Source organism: Azolla caroliniana, unplaced genomic scaffold (genome assembly GCF_043228905.1).
Source record: "Azolla caroliniana isolate FFs.n. ecotype wild unplaced genomic scaffold, voAzoCaro1.0.p SCAF_9, whole genome shotgun sequence".
NCBI lineage: Eukaryota > Viridiplantae > Streptophyta > Polypodiopsida > Salviniales > Salviniaceae > Azolla > Azolla caroliniana.
The window spans coordinates 2,792,848-2,805,255 of NW_028230444.1; the positions used below are offsets into that span (position 1 = coordinate 2,792,848).

Consider the following 12,408-nt stretch of genomic DNA (forward strand, 5'->3'; position numbering starts at 1 on the left):
GACTGACGACTAGCATGCATAAGCATTAACACAACACCGTTATTATTTACAAGATAAGCTCATCGATGCATTAAGAAAAGTGTGGAAGCTGTAGATTTTGCGAGACTACAATACCAAGTTTGATAGGGTTCCTATCCTTAAGAAAATTTTCTATAAACTAGCATGTCAAGAAATGAGCTAACGATAGGAACAAGACGCAAAATAGTGATAAACTGCAATAATAACATAAAATTAGAATGATAGGTTTCATATGTAATCATGTGTAGTGTACTCAGAATATGCTCAATCTTCACAAAAGCTCGAAAATTAGAATGACAGGTTTCATATATAATCATGTCTCATGTAGTCAGAATATGCTAGATGACACTCTTCACAAAAGTTAGAGAATAGTGTCATGGCTAATAATACTGTATTAAGTATTAATTACACACTCTTCACAAATGTTTATGGTGGATTTTTTTGTCCGAAAACAAATGTGATGGATAAGATAGCAATGCTACAGAGTCTATAAGGCTATGACATACTATGAATGGACCTCATCAGCAACGCCTCTAAAGAAATAAATAAATAATATACAGAGCTGATACATGTCAAGACAAGTTTCGTTTCTCTCACTCATGATTCCTCGTAGTAGTCACCCTTGAAGTACGATTGGTAGACTTGTAAGAGATATGACGCTCTGTTCCGTACCTAAAAGTACAGTGGAATATCATTAAGTCATTCATAATAGTGTTGTATATTCCCAATCCCAAGTCACTCTACACCTAAACATATAAATACAATGAGACTTTAACACACACCTTTGTAGCATATGGTCTCCAGTCAGTACTTGAGATTTGGAAAGAGCATGATTTCAAGAAAAGGATCCAGGAATCCAATGCCACTTTATCAGCCTCAAACTCAGCACGTGACCAAAACCAAACATCCGCCATTGACATCTGAAGATATAGTTTATCATAACCTCCGTTTTTCCTCTTAATGTCAGTCTCCTGGAAGACTGATAGTATATCCCAGACACCACAAGAGAATGTCTGTAGCAGACAGACAAGAAAAATAAATACTAAAGGAACTATGTGAAAGCATTGCCTTTATACAGTAAATGTCTACACCAATTCTATCTATGCCAGTTATTGTTTGTTTGTGGATTCCGAAGCCCAGATTAATAAAACTCTTTAAGCTTAAACATATAAACGTGCTGGTGTAGTTGTAAGGCTTTTCTTTCACAACCTTAAGATTGTGGGTTCACGCCTCTTTAAATGAATCCGTTTGGTGTTACTTTGGGATAATTCAATACAAAAGTACTTCATGAATTCACTCTCCAAAACCTCCAATTAGAATTAAGTATCATAATGTAGGAAATTCTATACTGTGAACTAGATCACCTAACCAATTCAATGAAAATGAAGATATACCTGAACATTAGTTATCTTGAAGAAGAAATGAATAGCGACAGTGCTTTGAAGAATGTTCAACCGAACTTCTTTACTACCCAAAGCATGTGTCAACTTCACACAGTTGACAACTTGTCTCTCCTTCCTATATCAAATTATGAAGGAAAAATTTGGATATCATACTAGAGACAATTGAACGTAACAAAAACATTTGCCAAGCTCAATACCTTGTCAAGTCTCTCGCTATTTTTTCGCATGAGTTTGCCCATTCATTCTCTGTAAGAGATTGAAGCATACCATTTAAGCACTCCTTTATCAACATACTGAATTTCAGAATGTTACGATCCAATAAGAATGTAGCTACCACCACCACAAGGTCTTGAATATCTCCCTCTGAGTAAGACAAGTGTAAGTCCGTCCTATGAACAAAATGACTGAACATCAATAATTATGAAGGCAACCTCTATCTAGATAAGTTACAACAGAGATTCAATACCTCTTCTTAAACATCATTGTCAAAAAACATAAAAAAGATTCAAAGTTTTGAGGCGGGCCCTTCACGACCCTTTTAGATCCTGTCAAAAAAATGTGATTTCATAAAGGATTACCACAAGGGTTTCCTAAACAGAAGCAAACAGAGTAGAGAGATTCCTGAATCATGAGCATTCAAAATTCACGAACCTTTTATTTGATTTTTAGGTGTTACAGATCCAACATGTCCATAGTCCTCAAGAATTCCGATGATTGATTTGCAGGTCGGGAGCCAAGACAATTCTGGAATCTCTTTCTGATGGTTATGTAAGATATTAATGATGCTTCATATCCTAGTAAGAAGTACAACTGTGGTAGCATGAACACTGAAAAATACCTGTAAATTATCACAGAGAAAGTGACAAGCAGATCTCTCCACATTCTTATCATCAGTGTATATCACTGCCAACATAACAACAATATAAGATAAAATGCTTTGAAATTATATTCAGACACACACACACACACACACACACACACACATATATATATGCATGTGTGTCTTTGTGTGCTTATATGCAGGATCAGCAAAAATATATCAGCGTACTTGTTTGGAATATCCAGTGCATGATATCACTATCAAGCTTAAATCTAAATGGCTTAATCCATCCATTCACTAGAAGTTCTCTCACAAGAGTCTCAGCAGTCTGCTCTGTAACAACATCAGAAGCAAGCCTTTAGAGTCTCAGCTTTCTGCTCTGTAACATCAAAGATAATTACTAAAACCAACAAAAACAGAGAAGCAAATACACATACACAATAAACAATCTGACATCTCCCACAAATATGTAAATCTCTCTGAATAAGGAGATTAGCAAAGATGTACTAGTTAAATTTCCAAGATGAACCTTCTTGTGCATTACATTGATAAATTAGCAAAGATGCTACAACTTGAATTACATTCAGTAAAATGTGTAGGTACGTTAATAATGTATTTTTTTTCTGAGTAGATATATACACCAATATGTTAGATGTTAAGTTTCTCAGGAACAAATGACTATTATTTGTCAAAGAGATTAAAAGTTACTATTATTAATCAATTAAATATTTATTGTGAGTGGCATAACAAATGGACCACACCAACTTCAGATGTCATGCTAAAAAATAAATACCTTACCACTCAAGGAATATGGCACAATATTCCTGCCTTCCAATACTCCACACAATATATGCACACACAGTTCCATGTGAGGGATGTGCAACTATAAAATTAGCAAAGATGCTGCGCATCATTAACTTGAATTAAAAAATTTAGCAAAATATGTGCAGGTATGTAACTATTATATTTTCCTAACTAAATATAATATTTTACGGATATGTTAGATGTTAAGTTTCTCAAGAACAAATAACAACGTTGTTTGCAAAGAGATTAAAAATTATAATTATTCAATTAAATATTTATGATAACTGGCATGAAAAATAGAGCTCACCAACTTCAGATATGTCATGCTAATAAATAAATACCTTACCACTCAAGGAATATGGCACAATATTCCTGCCTTCCAATACTCCACACAATATATGCACACACAGTTCCATGTGAGGGATGTGCAACTATAAAATTAGCAAAGATGCTGCGCATCATTAACTTGAATTAAAAAATTTAGCAAAATATGTGCAGGTATGTAACTATTAAATTTTCCTAACTAAATATAATATTTTACGGATATGTTAGATGTTAAGTTTCTCAAGAACAAATAACAACGTTGTTTGCAAAGAGATTAAAAATTATAATTATTCAATTAAATATTTATGATAACTGGCATGAAAAATAGAGCTCACCAACTTCAGATATGTCATGCTAATAAATAAATAACATACAATTCAAGGAATATGGCACAATTTCCTGCGGTTCAATACTCCACACGATATATGTACACACAGAGTTGCACATCCCTCTTACATTCCTTCACTTTGTCTCCGAATTTTATTTCTTATAATGTGTATGCCCCCTCAATTCCATCATTTATTGTGATGCGCACGCATAAACATTTAGAGATTCAACTGTGATATGTGAAAGTTTACAATTCATAATAAAATATGAGCCCACCATTTTCTGCTGCAGCCACCAAAAAATGTGCTGTTGTCTGTTGCTTTGCAGCGAGAAGAATGTCTATAATTGGGCTTTTTATTTCTGAAGAAACAAAATTTTCTCTCCTCTGGTAGAAATAGCCAAAATTTTAGCACGTGACGAAGTCTACATTAAGAAAAGACTGAAAATTGAAAGACATGGTAAGTACACACTTGAGCATAAAATACAGTCTCCCCCCATTTGGGAACTTCTACAATAGCTCCATTAGCATGTACCTACACATTGATAAGTGGAATGTAAACAATAACAATTAACAAGATATACTGATAATTGGAGGTAGATCAAAAAATGTTGGTATATCAACCACATTTAAAGAGGAATTTTTATTATACTAGCTTTGAAACTAGTAGTTTCTTCAGATTTTTTATTCATTGATGGCACAAATACACCATCATAAGATACCCATCTGTCAGTACCCTACTCACACTTCCAATGAAAAGAAAGCCATATGAATGTCTTTGGTTTCTGCAGCACCTTTATAAATCCAGAAGGAAGCTTGTACCATTTCTCACCTTTGAGTCTATAAAGTAAAATTTAATTTGGAAATACAGTAGAACTTAAACAAAAAAAATTTAAAACATGGAACAATATAGCAACACTAATCGTGGTTCAAAGATTGTTTGAGACATAGGATATTACCCCATAACTTCAGATTTAGTGATGCATACCTGCTTCTCACAGCAATGCACTAGATCCTCAAATTGGAGCTCCTTTTGAGTTTTGGCCTCAAACTCCTCATCAGAGTCTTCTGAATCAGGGACAACCATTCTACAGCGCTTTGATTCTTGATCCAAAGTTTTCCTCCTCTCTTTGTAATGATCTTTCAAAAGATCATCTATATTACAAGCTTTGGAACGCCTCCAGAAAGGGGAAAAAACACTCAGATGATCAATTAACTCTCTCTCTCTCTCTCTCTCTCTCTCTCTCTCTCTCTGAACGGGGAAACCATACACATTGATACATGTTAGAGCCCATCCCATTATCTGTCATTCGAACCATTGCTTCCATGCAACTTAGTTCACATGCATTGCGATGTGAGACGGGGTGTTGGGGCACAAGTGATGAGAGTGGTCGACTATGCAAACTTTGCCCAAAACAAGTTCGAGAGCCTGAGTATCACACTTTGATACAATGCTCTGCCTTTGATCATATTAGACCATGCTTTGCACAAATCTTCGACCAAGCCCAATCCTTGCACGAATTTCTCTCACAACCACAATGTGCACTCTCGATTGCAACATTCATTGGTAAAGTTCTTGAATATCGAGAGTCGTTACTAACTTTCACATGTATAATGTGAAATGTAATATTTTTGGTCTCATAGGTCATATTTGATCTCCGAAGACAATAATAGAATCTATCTATCTCTTTCCCTCTCAACCAATGACTATGAAACTGCCACAAGTTTGAAAAACATGTTTTGGAATTGTAACAAATATCCATGGAATAAAGGTTCATGATTAAGTGTAACCTAGGGTATAGAAATTATATTTTTGGTTGAAACGTGGGAACATGACGCCCAAGCTTATACCTAATTTTGATGGTTACATAATTAAATCAATGTGTTGGTTGTGGGAAATTCAATACTAGAGTTGGAACTTATTAAAATGGGGAATTTGATGATAATGTAATGGTTTCAGATTATGGTAGGCTTCTTGCAGATATGCTTAATTGCACAAACCTGAAGATTCTCAAACAAACCCATGAGCTCACGATGACAAATGTTTTGAGTGTTTCCCAGCTTCATGAGGAAGAAGTGTACTTGACTATGTATTGATGAACTAAAAGTGATGCATCCATCGTGAATACATTTAGAATTGCCACATTGTCACTCAACCCAGACCCAAACTCTTATAAGCACATTACAATCACAAACTCCTACATTGACCAATGCATAATGGTACAACAGGAAAAGAGAAAGAGGTACATTACGCAACCTTAATACAAAAAAGTTGTCATGAAACTCTCTCTTAGTAAAGATGTGAAAACAAATCGGAAGCAATTGAAAGATGCCATTCTCAAGCTGTACATGCACGAGGGAACAATGCCTCTGACATTGAGCATGGAAACCCCATATAATGCATGCGTGTTTATGATGTTAGGGGTAAAAAGATGCCTAATGACAAAGTAGGAGATGAGACCTTAATGACAAGTGAAATCTTGAAATGGACAAGACCACCAACTCGCCAATGGAGGTTTTCCAGAAGATTGCCTAATGAATTGCATTAAACCAATCCAGAAGAGATCAAATTTGTTATCCAACTATCATGATAAGTTCAATTATGACCAAGTTATATAGCACTATCGTGGAACAAAGGATTAGTTCATGGGCACTTGGTCAAGCAAGCATTAGACCAAAACACTCCATTCGCTTGATCATTTGGTTACACTAAAGTGTAGTAATGGAAGAAGTCAACTTCAAGGGAAAACCCTATGCTGATGTTTTGTAGAATTCAAGAATGCCTTTTACATTGTACATTTGTATAGGCAAGTAAGAGAGAACTTCGGAAAAGAATGATAGAGATCGGAATGTCATTAGCCCATAGAGCATTTGTAGCACAATTGTATAGGCAAGTCAGATGCCAATTGAAAATGGATAATGGCTTCTCAAAGTTCATGAGCAACATGCGGCACAAGCAAGGGTGTCCCGCTCTTTGGTCTATGCATTGATCATCGATTGCCAGAGTCAAGCTTGGAACAAAAGATGAAAGGTACAAAAATTATAAGATCTTAGCATTACGAAATGGTTTAAAAGATGGTGAGTAGGAGATCCATTGGAACTCTCAAGTGATGTTATGTGATATGTGATCGTCAAGGATAGAGGTCAATAAAGGCACCAAGGGTGACATGGCATGATACTAAAATGTCAAATTTGGATATTACATTGAAAATGTTAACGCTCAATATTCGCCCCAATACAAGATAAAAATGTTAGAACGAATCCAACCGCATCTTACTATCCCCATGAGCCGTGGCTCTTGAAGAGTCCTAACATTCCTTTGAACTCACTGACACAAATTGATTGTTGGGGTAGCATCATGGCATCAACACCCAAGTATAAGTATATGCAAGATATGCAATGATAAGCTAGTGGAGGATGAATATCACTTACTTCTGGCATGCTCAGCATATAAGGTAATTGGCGAGAAGAATGATGACTTGTTAAACAGGCATGATAATTTAAGTGTCACACTCAATCTCCACCAAGAAGAGTGAGCACATATGTGTATGCATTATTTTCACATAGAAAGTTTTTGCGACATAGTAGTAACTTCCTTTCTTAGAAAGGAATCGCATACAAGATGATATATTAATTTGGTCCCATAGATTATAATTCGCCTCCTCATGGATGATAAAAAGTCCATTCTTATTCTATTTTTATTTACTTTTTTTACTTGGTTTGTTGTTCTCAAAGACGAGACAACATTTTAAGATGTAATCTCTTGTTTGGTCCTAAGGCCATTCTAGCCTCTAAAAAGACATTAATCTCTCTCTCTCTCTCTCTCTCTCTCTCTCTCTCTCTCTAAAAAGGCTCAAGGCAAACCTAATAAGACTAATGCCATGAAATTCCATACATCTGCAACTTGTCAACAAGCTTTTTCTTCACCCTATCAAGAGGGCAAGTTGAAGTAGTGGATTCCTATGTATGACTATGAGCTCCATTCCAAAGTAGAGCGTCCACTAGTAATGATGTTGTCACAAACTATGAGTACCAAGATATAAGGCAGAAGACCATACCATCACTAAATAATGGGGATAGTTGTTCACTATACCCGATCCACATGAGGACATCTAGATGCACTTGTTAAACTTGTTATATTGTCATTTCACTGCACTAACCAACTTTGGATGTGAAATCCAATCACCACTACTCTCATACAAATTAGCTATACACTTCATACTAGTAAAACTTCTCAAAAACCATTCTAACATATGACTTAAAATAATAGTATGGAGTGTAGGAAACCGAGAGCTTTTATTTTTGTTTTAGTATGGATGACATGAATTCCCCCATTATTTGTAATCATGATTTGTTTCATAGGCTGATTTTCACCTCTAGTATGCGGTAATACATCTTCCTCCCCATAAAAGTCATATATACGTTAAAAAATATGTCAATACAAAAAACCTTAATTGTCCCTACTACAATAGCAAAAATCTAAGGTGTTACAAAACTAGCTCCCATAAAGGAAAATAAATCCGAGGATAAGGTGCCCACACACCTCAATTGCAAAAAATGCCAAACCAATTTTTATTTTCAACTTATGTGCTTGTTGTGGTACTCCACAGAGATCAAGAAACAAGAACCCATTTCCCATACTCCAATCTTGTTATAAACCCCAAAATCGAGGAAGTCAACACTACATTATACAATGAAGAGAGTAAATCTCTAGGTTCCTGATAATAAAAACTCACTTTTGCCAGCATAATGCCCTTGCCAGCCAAACAAACAGTTCCATCAGAATGGAAGATGAGATTTCCATATTGTGTCCAACCTTTGACACCACCATTGTTTACATTGTGTTGTGCCATGTAAGCAATATTTCACCAATAACCACAGTCTATCTTTAATTAACTTATGATAAAAGTTATTTATGTGGACATCGTGTCCATAGATACAAAAGAAAAACAATTGTTGTCTAATAACCATTATTTATATGGTTTATGTGCCACGAATTCATGACATAATGGTTATTACAAAACTAAGGTCTGCCAGAATAGGTAAAGCAGATAATGATTGCAAAATATGATCATATCCGAGAGGTGTACAAAAGATGGTTCAAAGAGTCCTGAGGCACTAAAATGGAATTTGTTTCACAATTACCAACCCACGCGTCACCATATGGTTGAGTTCAAACTTGAGACTTTCTTTTCCATCACAATGCAAGGGTCCTAAGGACTCCAGTAGCTCCGCTGGTAGAGAAAGACTATATTTTCTGCAGTCTGGAAGCTCTCTCTCTCTCTCTCTCTGTCTCTCTCATGGTGTCCCACTTATGTCTCACAAAAAAGAGTGAGAGAGGCACGGTAACTTACTTGTTATGGTGGAGCTTGGAGACATGGTTTGCAAGGGAGGAAGAAGAGGGAGGAGGGCTGTCTTTAAGCCAGCTATCATCCTCGATCATGGCATCAAAATCATCGTAGGCCATGATCAGCAAGCCGCAGAACAGATGGAAACGATGAAGGAAGGAAGGAAGAAAGAAAGGAAGAAAGAAATATTAACGTTTTTTAAGAGGCCAAAATGGCCTATATAAGCCCAAAGAAGAGATTGCTATCTTTTTAAGTGTTGTCAAGTGAGATTCTCAAAGTTAGATATATACATATTGTAGCTTTTGTCTTCGAAAGATCTCTAGCATAGTTCGATCCGAAATGGAAATGTCTCCGAAGCAAGGGAAGCACTTGCAATAGCGGCACATAATGGCTTTTATGTGTCGAGGTCGTGGTCCATGGGGTCGGGGCCTATGTGCATGGCAAATTGCTATTGCCCAATCAATTGTAACCCCTTTTGTGATGTCCTGGTCTGGAGCCCATTTGTGCATCCCGTGATTAACTTGTAGCATTAGTAAGAGTGATGGAGCTAAAGAAAGTTGTGATTGTTCTTTGCGGATGAGCTTGTGTGGTTGTATTCTTCAACAACTTTTCCCGATGTCTCTTAAGCTCTACCAAGAAAAGTCATAGGCACCGTTGGTCCTCATATTCCATTACCTTGCGTAGTGGGCCAAAGCCTTGTTTAAAGAGGCAATGGTATCTCCCTTTGATTTCATACAAGACACTATAGTGACAAACATAGTTTTCTTCAGATTCCACTCCTTGATTACACAACTGGCAATTTCTCTCTTCTAGAGATAGTCGTGTATATCTGCCTACCTCAATTTGTAACTGATGTGATGAAGTTCACAACTGCCCTATCACACTACGCAGCGCATAGGATAGATGTATGTCTATATAAGGTGGCCTGATGATGAATCCACCTCCGATGTGTGTAAGAAGTGTGTCTTATAACGAGCCATCTTCGTACCAAGTGGTATTTTGGGGTTGATCCATGTTATCTTGTTTTCCAAGTTAATAATATCAGTTAGAATCACTTTATTCTTTTCCACTTTGGTCATATTTAGAAGGAAGCAAGGAAGATCTCTATTCCAACGTTAGTTGCTGCCACTATCTTCTATATTTTAGAGAGGAGAAAGAGACAAGAAGAGGGGGGAGGAGTTTTGGTATATTCCAAAACATAGCCCTGTTGCCTCTACTCTCAAAGCATTCAAGTTCCCACCATTCCCAATCCATCCCTAACCTCAACATTAGCAATGGGCCTAGTTTCGGCTTAAACCAAACTGAGCCGTTAAACCATGGTTTAAAGGTTTATAAGTTCCAAAATAATTAAATGGTTAGGTTTGGTTTGAATTAATAATAAATGGTTCGGTTTCAGTTTGGTTTGGTTTTGAAACTAGGGTTTATAGGTTTTTGGGCTATCTTTTTTTATCCATTAAATGTTTATGTAATTTAATGGTTTAATTAATGTTTTCATTGGTTTAATTCACTTAACTTAATTGTTTATTTAATCTAATGGCTCAATTAATCTTATTTATTTATTTATTTATTTTAACATAAATGCTTATTTAATTTTGTGTATTTTTATTTTAATTAATTTTTTAATTAGCTTGGCTTAAATGTGGGTAGGTTTAAACTTTTTATTAAATGGTTTGGTTTGGTTTTAACTTTTCCCTAAATGGTTTTGGTTTAAATGGTTTAGTTTACCTTTTTTATAAATGGTTTGGTTTAAATGTTCGAATGTTCATAAACGGATTGGTTTGGTTTTTGTTTTATATAAAGGGTTTGGTTTGGTTTGAAGGCACCGAAACCGAACCGGGCCTATCGCTGTCAACGTTTCTAATATTTCTACTCCCATATCCACCACCACCACCATGCTTCTATTCTATACTATCTCTTTCCATATCTTTACCGAAACCACCCCTTACTTGTCGATTATTCGTCACAACAACCTTGCAAGTGCCAATTGTATACCTTTTGTTGTTGTATGAGCCTCGAGCAAAGTGATATGAACAACTTTTTTGAGCAGAAATATTCCGGAGAACTGGTCAAACAAGGTACCATGGTTGAATTGCTAGAACTCATTTCAGTTGTACACTTGAGCATGTGTGTTTCATGAACATTAGGCTTTACATTTCTACTTGGGCAATTAGTTTGATTGATGTCTTAACATCTTCGGAGAAAAACTGTAGGGAGCACAACTTAAATTTGGATGGCTTAAAGGGATTGAGATTCCAATCCAAATTGAAGATAAAAAATGACCAAAAATGGCTAACATCTACAAATTTTCCAATCAATTAATTAAGACATTTGACTATCAAATGGCCATCTATTGGTTGATTTGACATAGCATACATTCAATGCTTATATTAACAGCTTTTAGTCCAACAAGACGTTATCCATCCCACAATTTAATTTAGTCCAAGTCAAATGTTTATTTCTTACTTTGACTTACTGAGTATGATTGCATATATTTGTCCCTTGTTACTCCTAGCATCTCACACAATGACTTGAACCCAGAGCTATAGTGGTCTCAGTGTTGAACTTTGATGGAAATGTGATCAGTTTAACTCAACCCATTTACTTCATCCAATCATTTACTGAATGAACCCAACAATGATATCACATAGACAAGATTTCACAAGAATGCTATAAGAATCATGATTGCCATCATACGCTTGACACTCATTTAACATAAAACCAGGGTGGCAAGTACTTGGACAAGATATGCCACTCATATGTATCGTTATCAAGAGAAGTTGTCATCCTCAAAAACAAATCATGTAACACTCAAATTACTGCAGCAAAATGCAACAAGGACCAATACATGAGGACACCAAAAATTACTTTCATCAGCAAAATTTAATTCAATCATAAGTACACCGAAAATGACTTGCATCAGCAAAATATACTTCAATTACATTTTCAACCAAATGGTTTCTTCTGTTCATGTGACAAGCATGATGACACTCCTGGAATTTTGTTATGTTCCCAATCACTGTTGGCAAGCCCCAAATAAGAGGTTAAGGGTATCCATACAACAAATTTGCTTTTTTGGGTCAAGCAAAGGATCACAACACAAAGTGTAACAATCCAGAACGCACTGAGATACACAGTATATCTATAAGCTTAGCAAGTTATAGCCAGACAAAGTTTGTAGATTGAATTACAGCTTATCTTGTATCATCTATTGGGATGCTATTCAGAAAAGAAATATGATAACTGAAAAGATTTGCAAAAAGAGACAACAAGATTTCACAAAGTGAGTTCATCGTAACTAGACTTCATTGAATTAATCTAAGCAACCAAATCAAAATACATTTTAAAGACCACATGTAGAGCAACCCA

The 12,408-nt window shown here is 35.8% G+C and overlaps 1 protein-coding gene and 1 long non-coding RNA gene across 2 annotated transcripts; both read right to left on the reverse strand.

The window, feature by feature from the left end:
• Positions 1-394: 394 nt before the first annotated feature.
• On the reverse strand, positions 395-9,208 carry LOC147859852 (actin protein 2/3 complex subunit-like protein). The gene is made up of 11 exons (XM_087324545.1): positions 9,049-9,208; positions 4,683-4,872; positions 4,167-4,229; positions 3,973-4,081; positions 2,470-2,574; positions 2,260-2,324; positions 1,756-1,810; positions 1,619-1,667; positions 1,413-1,536; positions 801-1,031; positions 395-690 (listed from the first exon to the last, which is right to left on the reverse strand). The coding sequence occupies exons 1-11, from the start codon at positions 9,159-9,161 to the stop codon at positions 616-618; spliced, it is 1,179 nt and encodes a 392-aa protein (XP_087180671.1). The 5' UTR covers positions 9,162-9,208; the 3' UTR covers positions 395-615.
• On the reverse strand, positions 5,612-8,603 carry LOC147859853 (uncharacterized). Its single transcript, XR_015530235.1, has 2 exons — positions 7,910-8,603; positions 5,612-5,775 (listed from the first exon to the last, which is right to left on the reverse strand). It is a non-coding gene; the product is annotated as an uncharacterized LOC147859853 (long non-coding RNA).
• Positions 9,209-12,408: the final 3,200 nt, after the last annotated feature.

Coding starts and splice junctions, on each gene's coding strand:
- LOC147859852 (XM_087324545.1), bottom strand. CDS start 9,161: ATGGCCTACGATGATTTTGATGCCATGATCGAGGATGATAGCTGGCTT. Junction 2,575..3,972: donor GGTGGCTGCAGCAGAAAATG/GTGGGCTCATAT, acceptor ATGTTGTTACAG/AGCAGACTGCTGAGACTCTT. Junction 2,325..2,469: donor GCACTGGATATTCCAAACAA/GTACGCTGATAT, acceptor TTATGTTGGCAG/TGATATACACTGATGATAAG.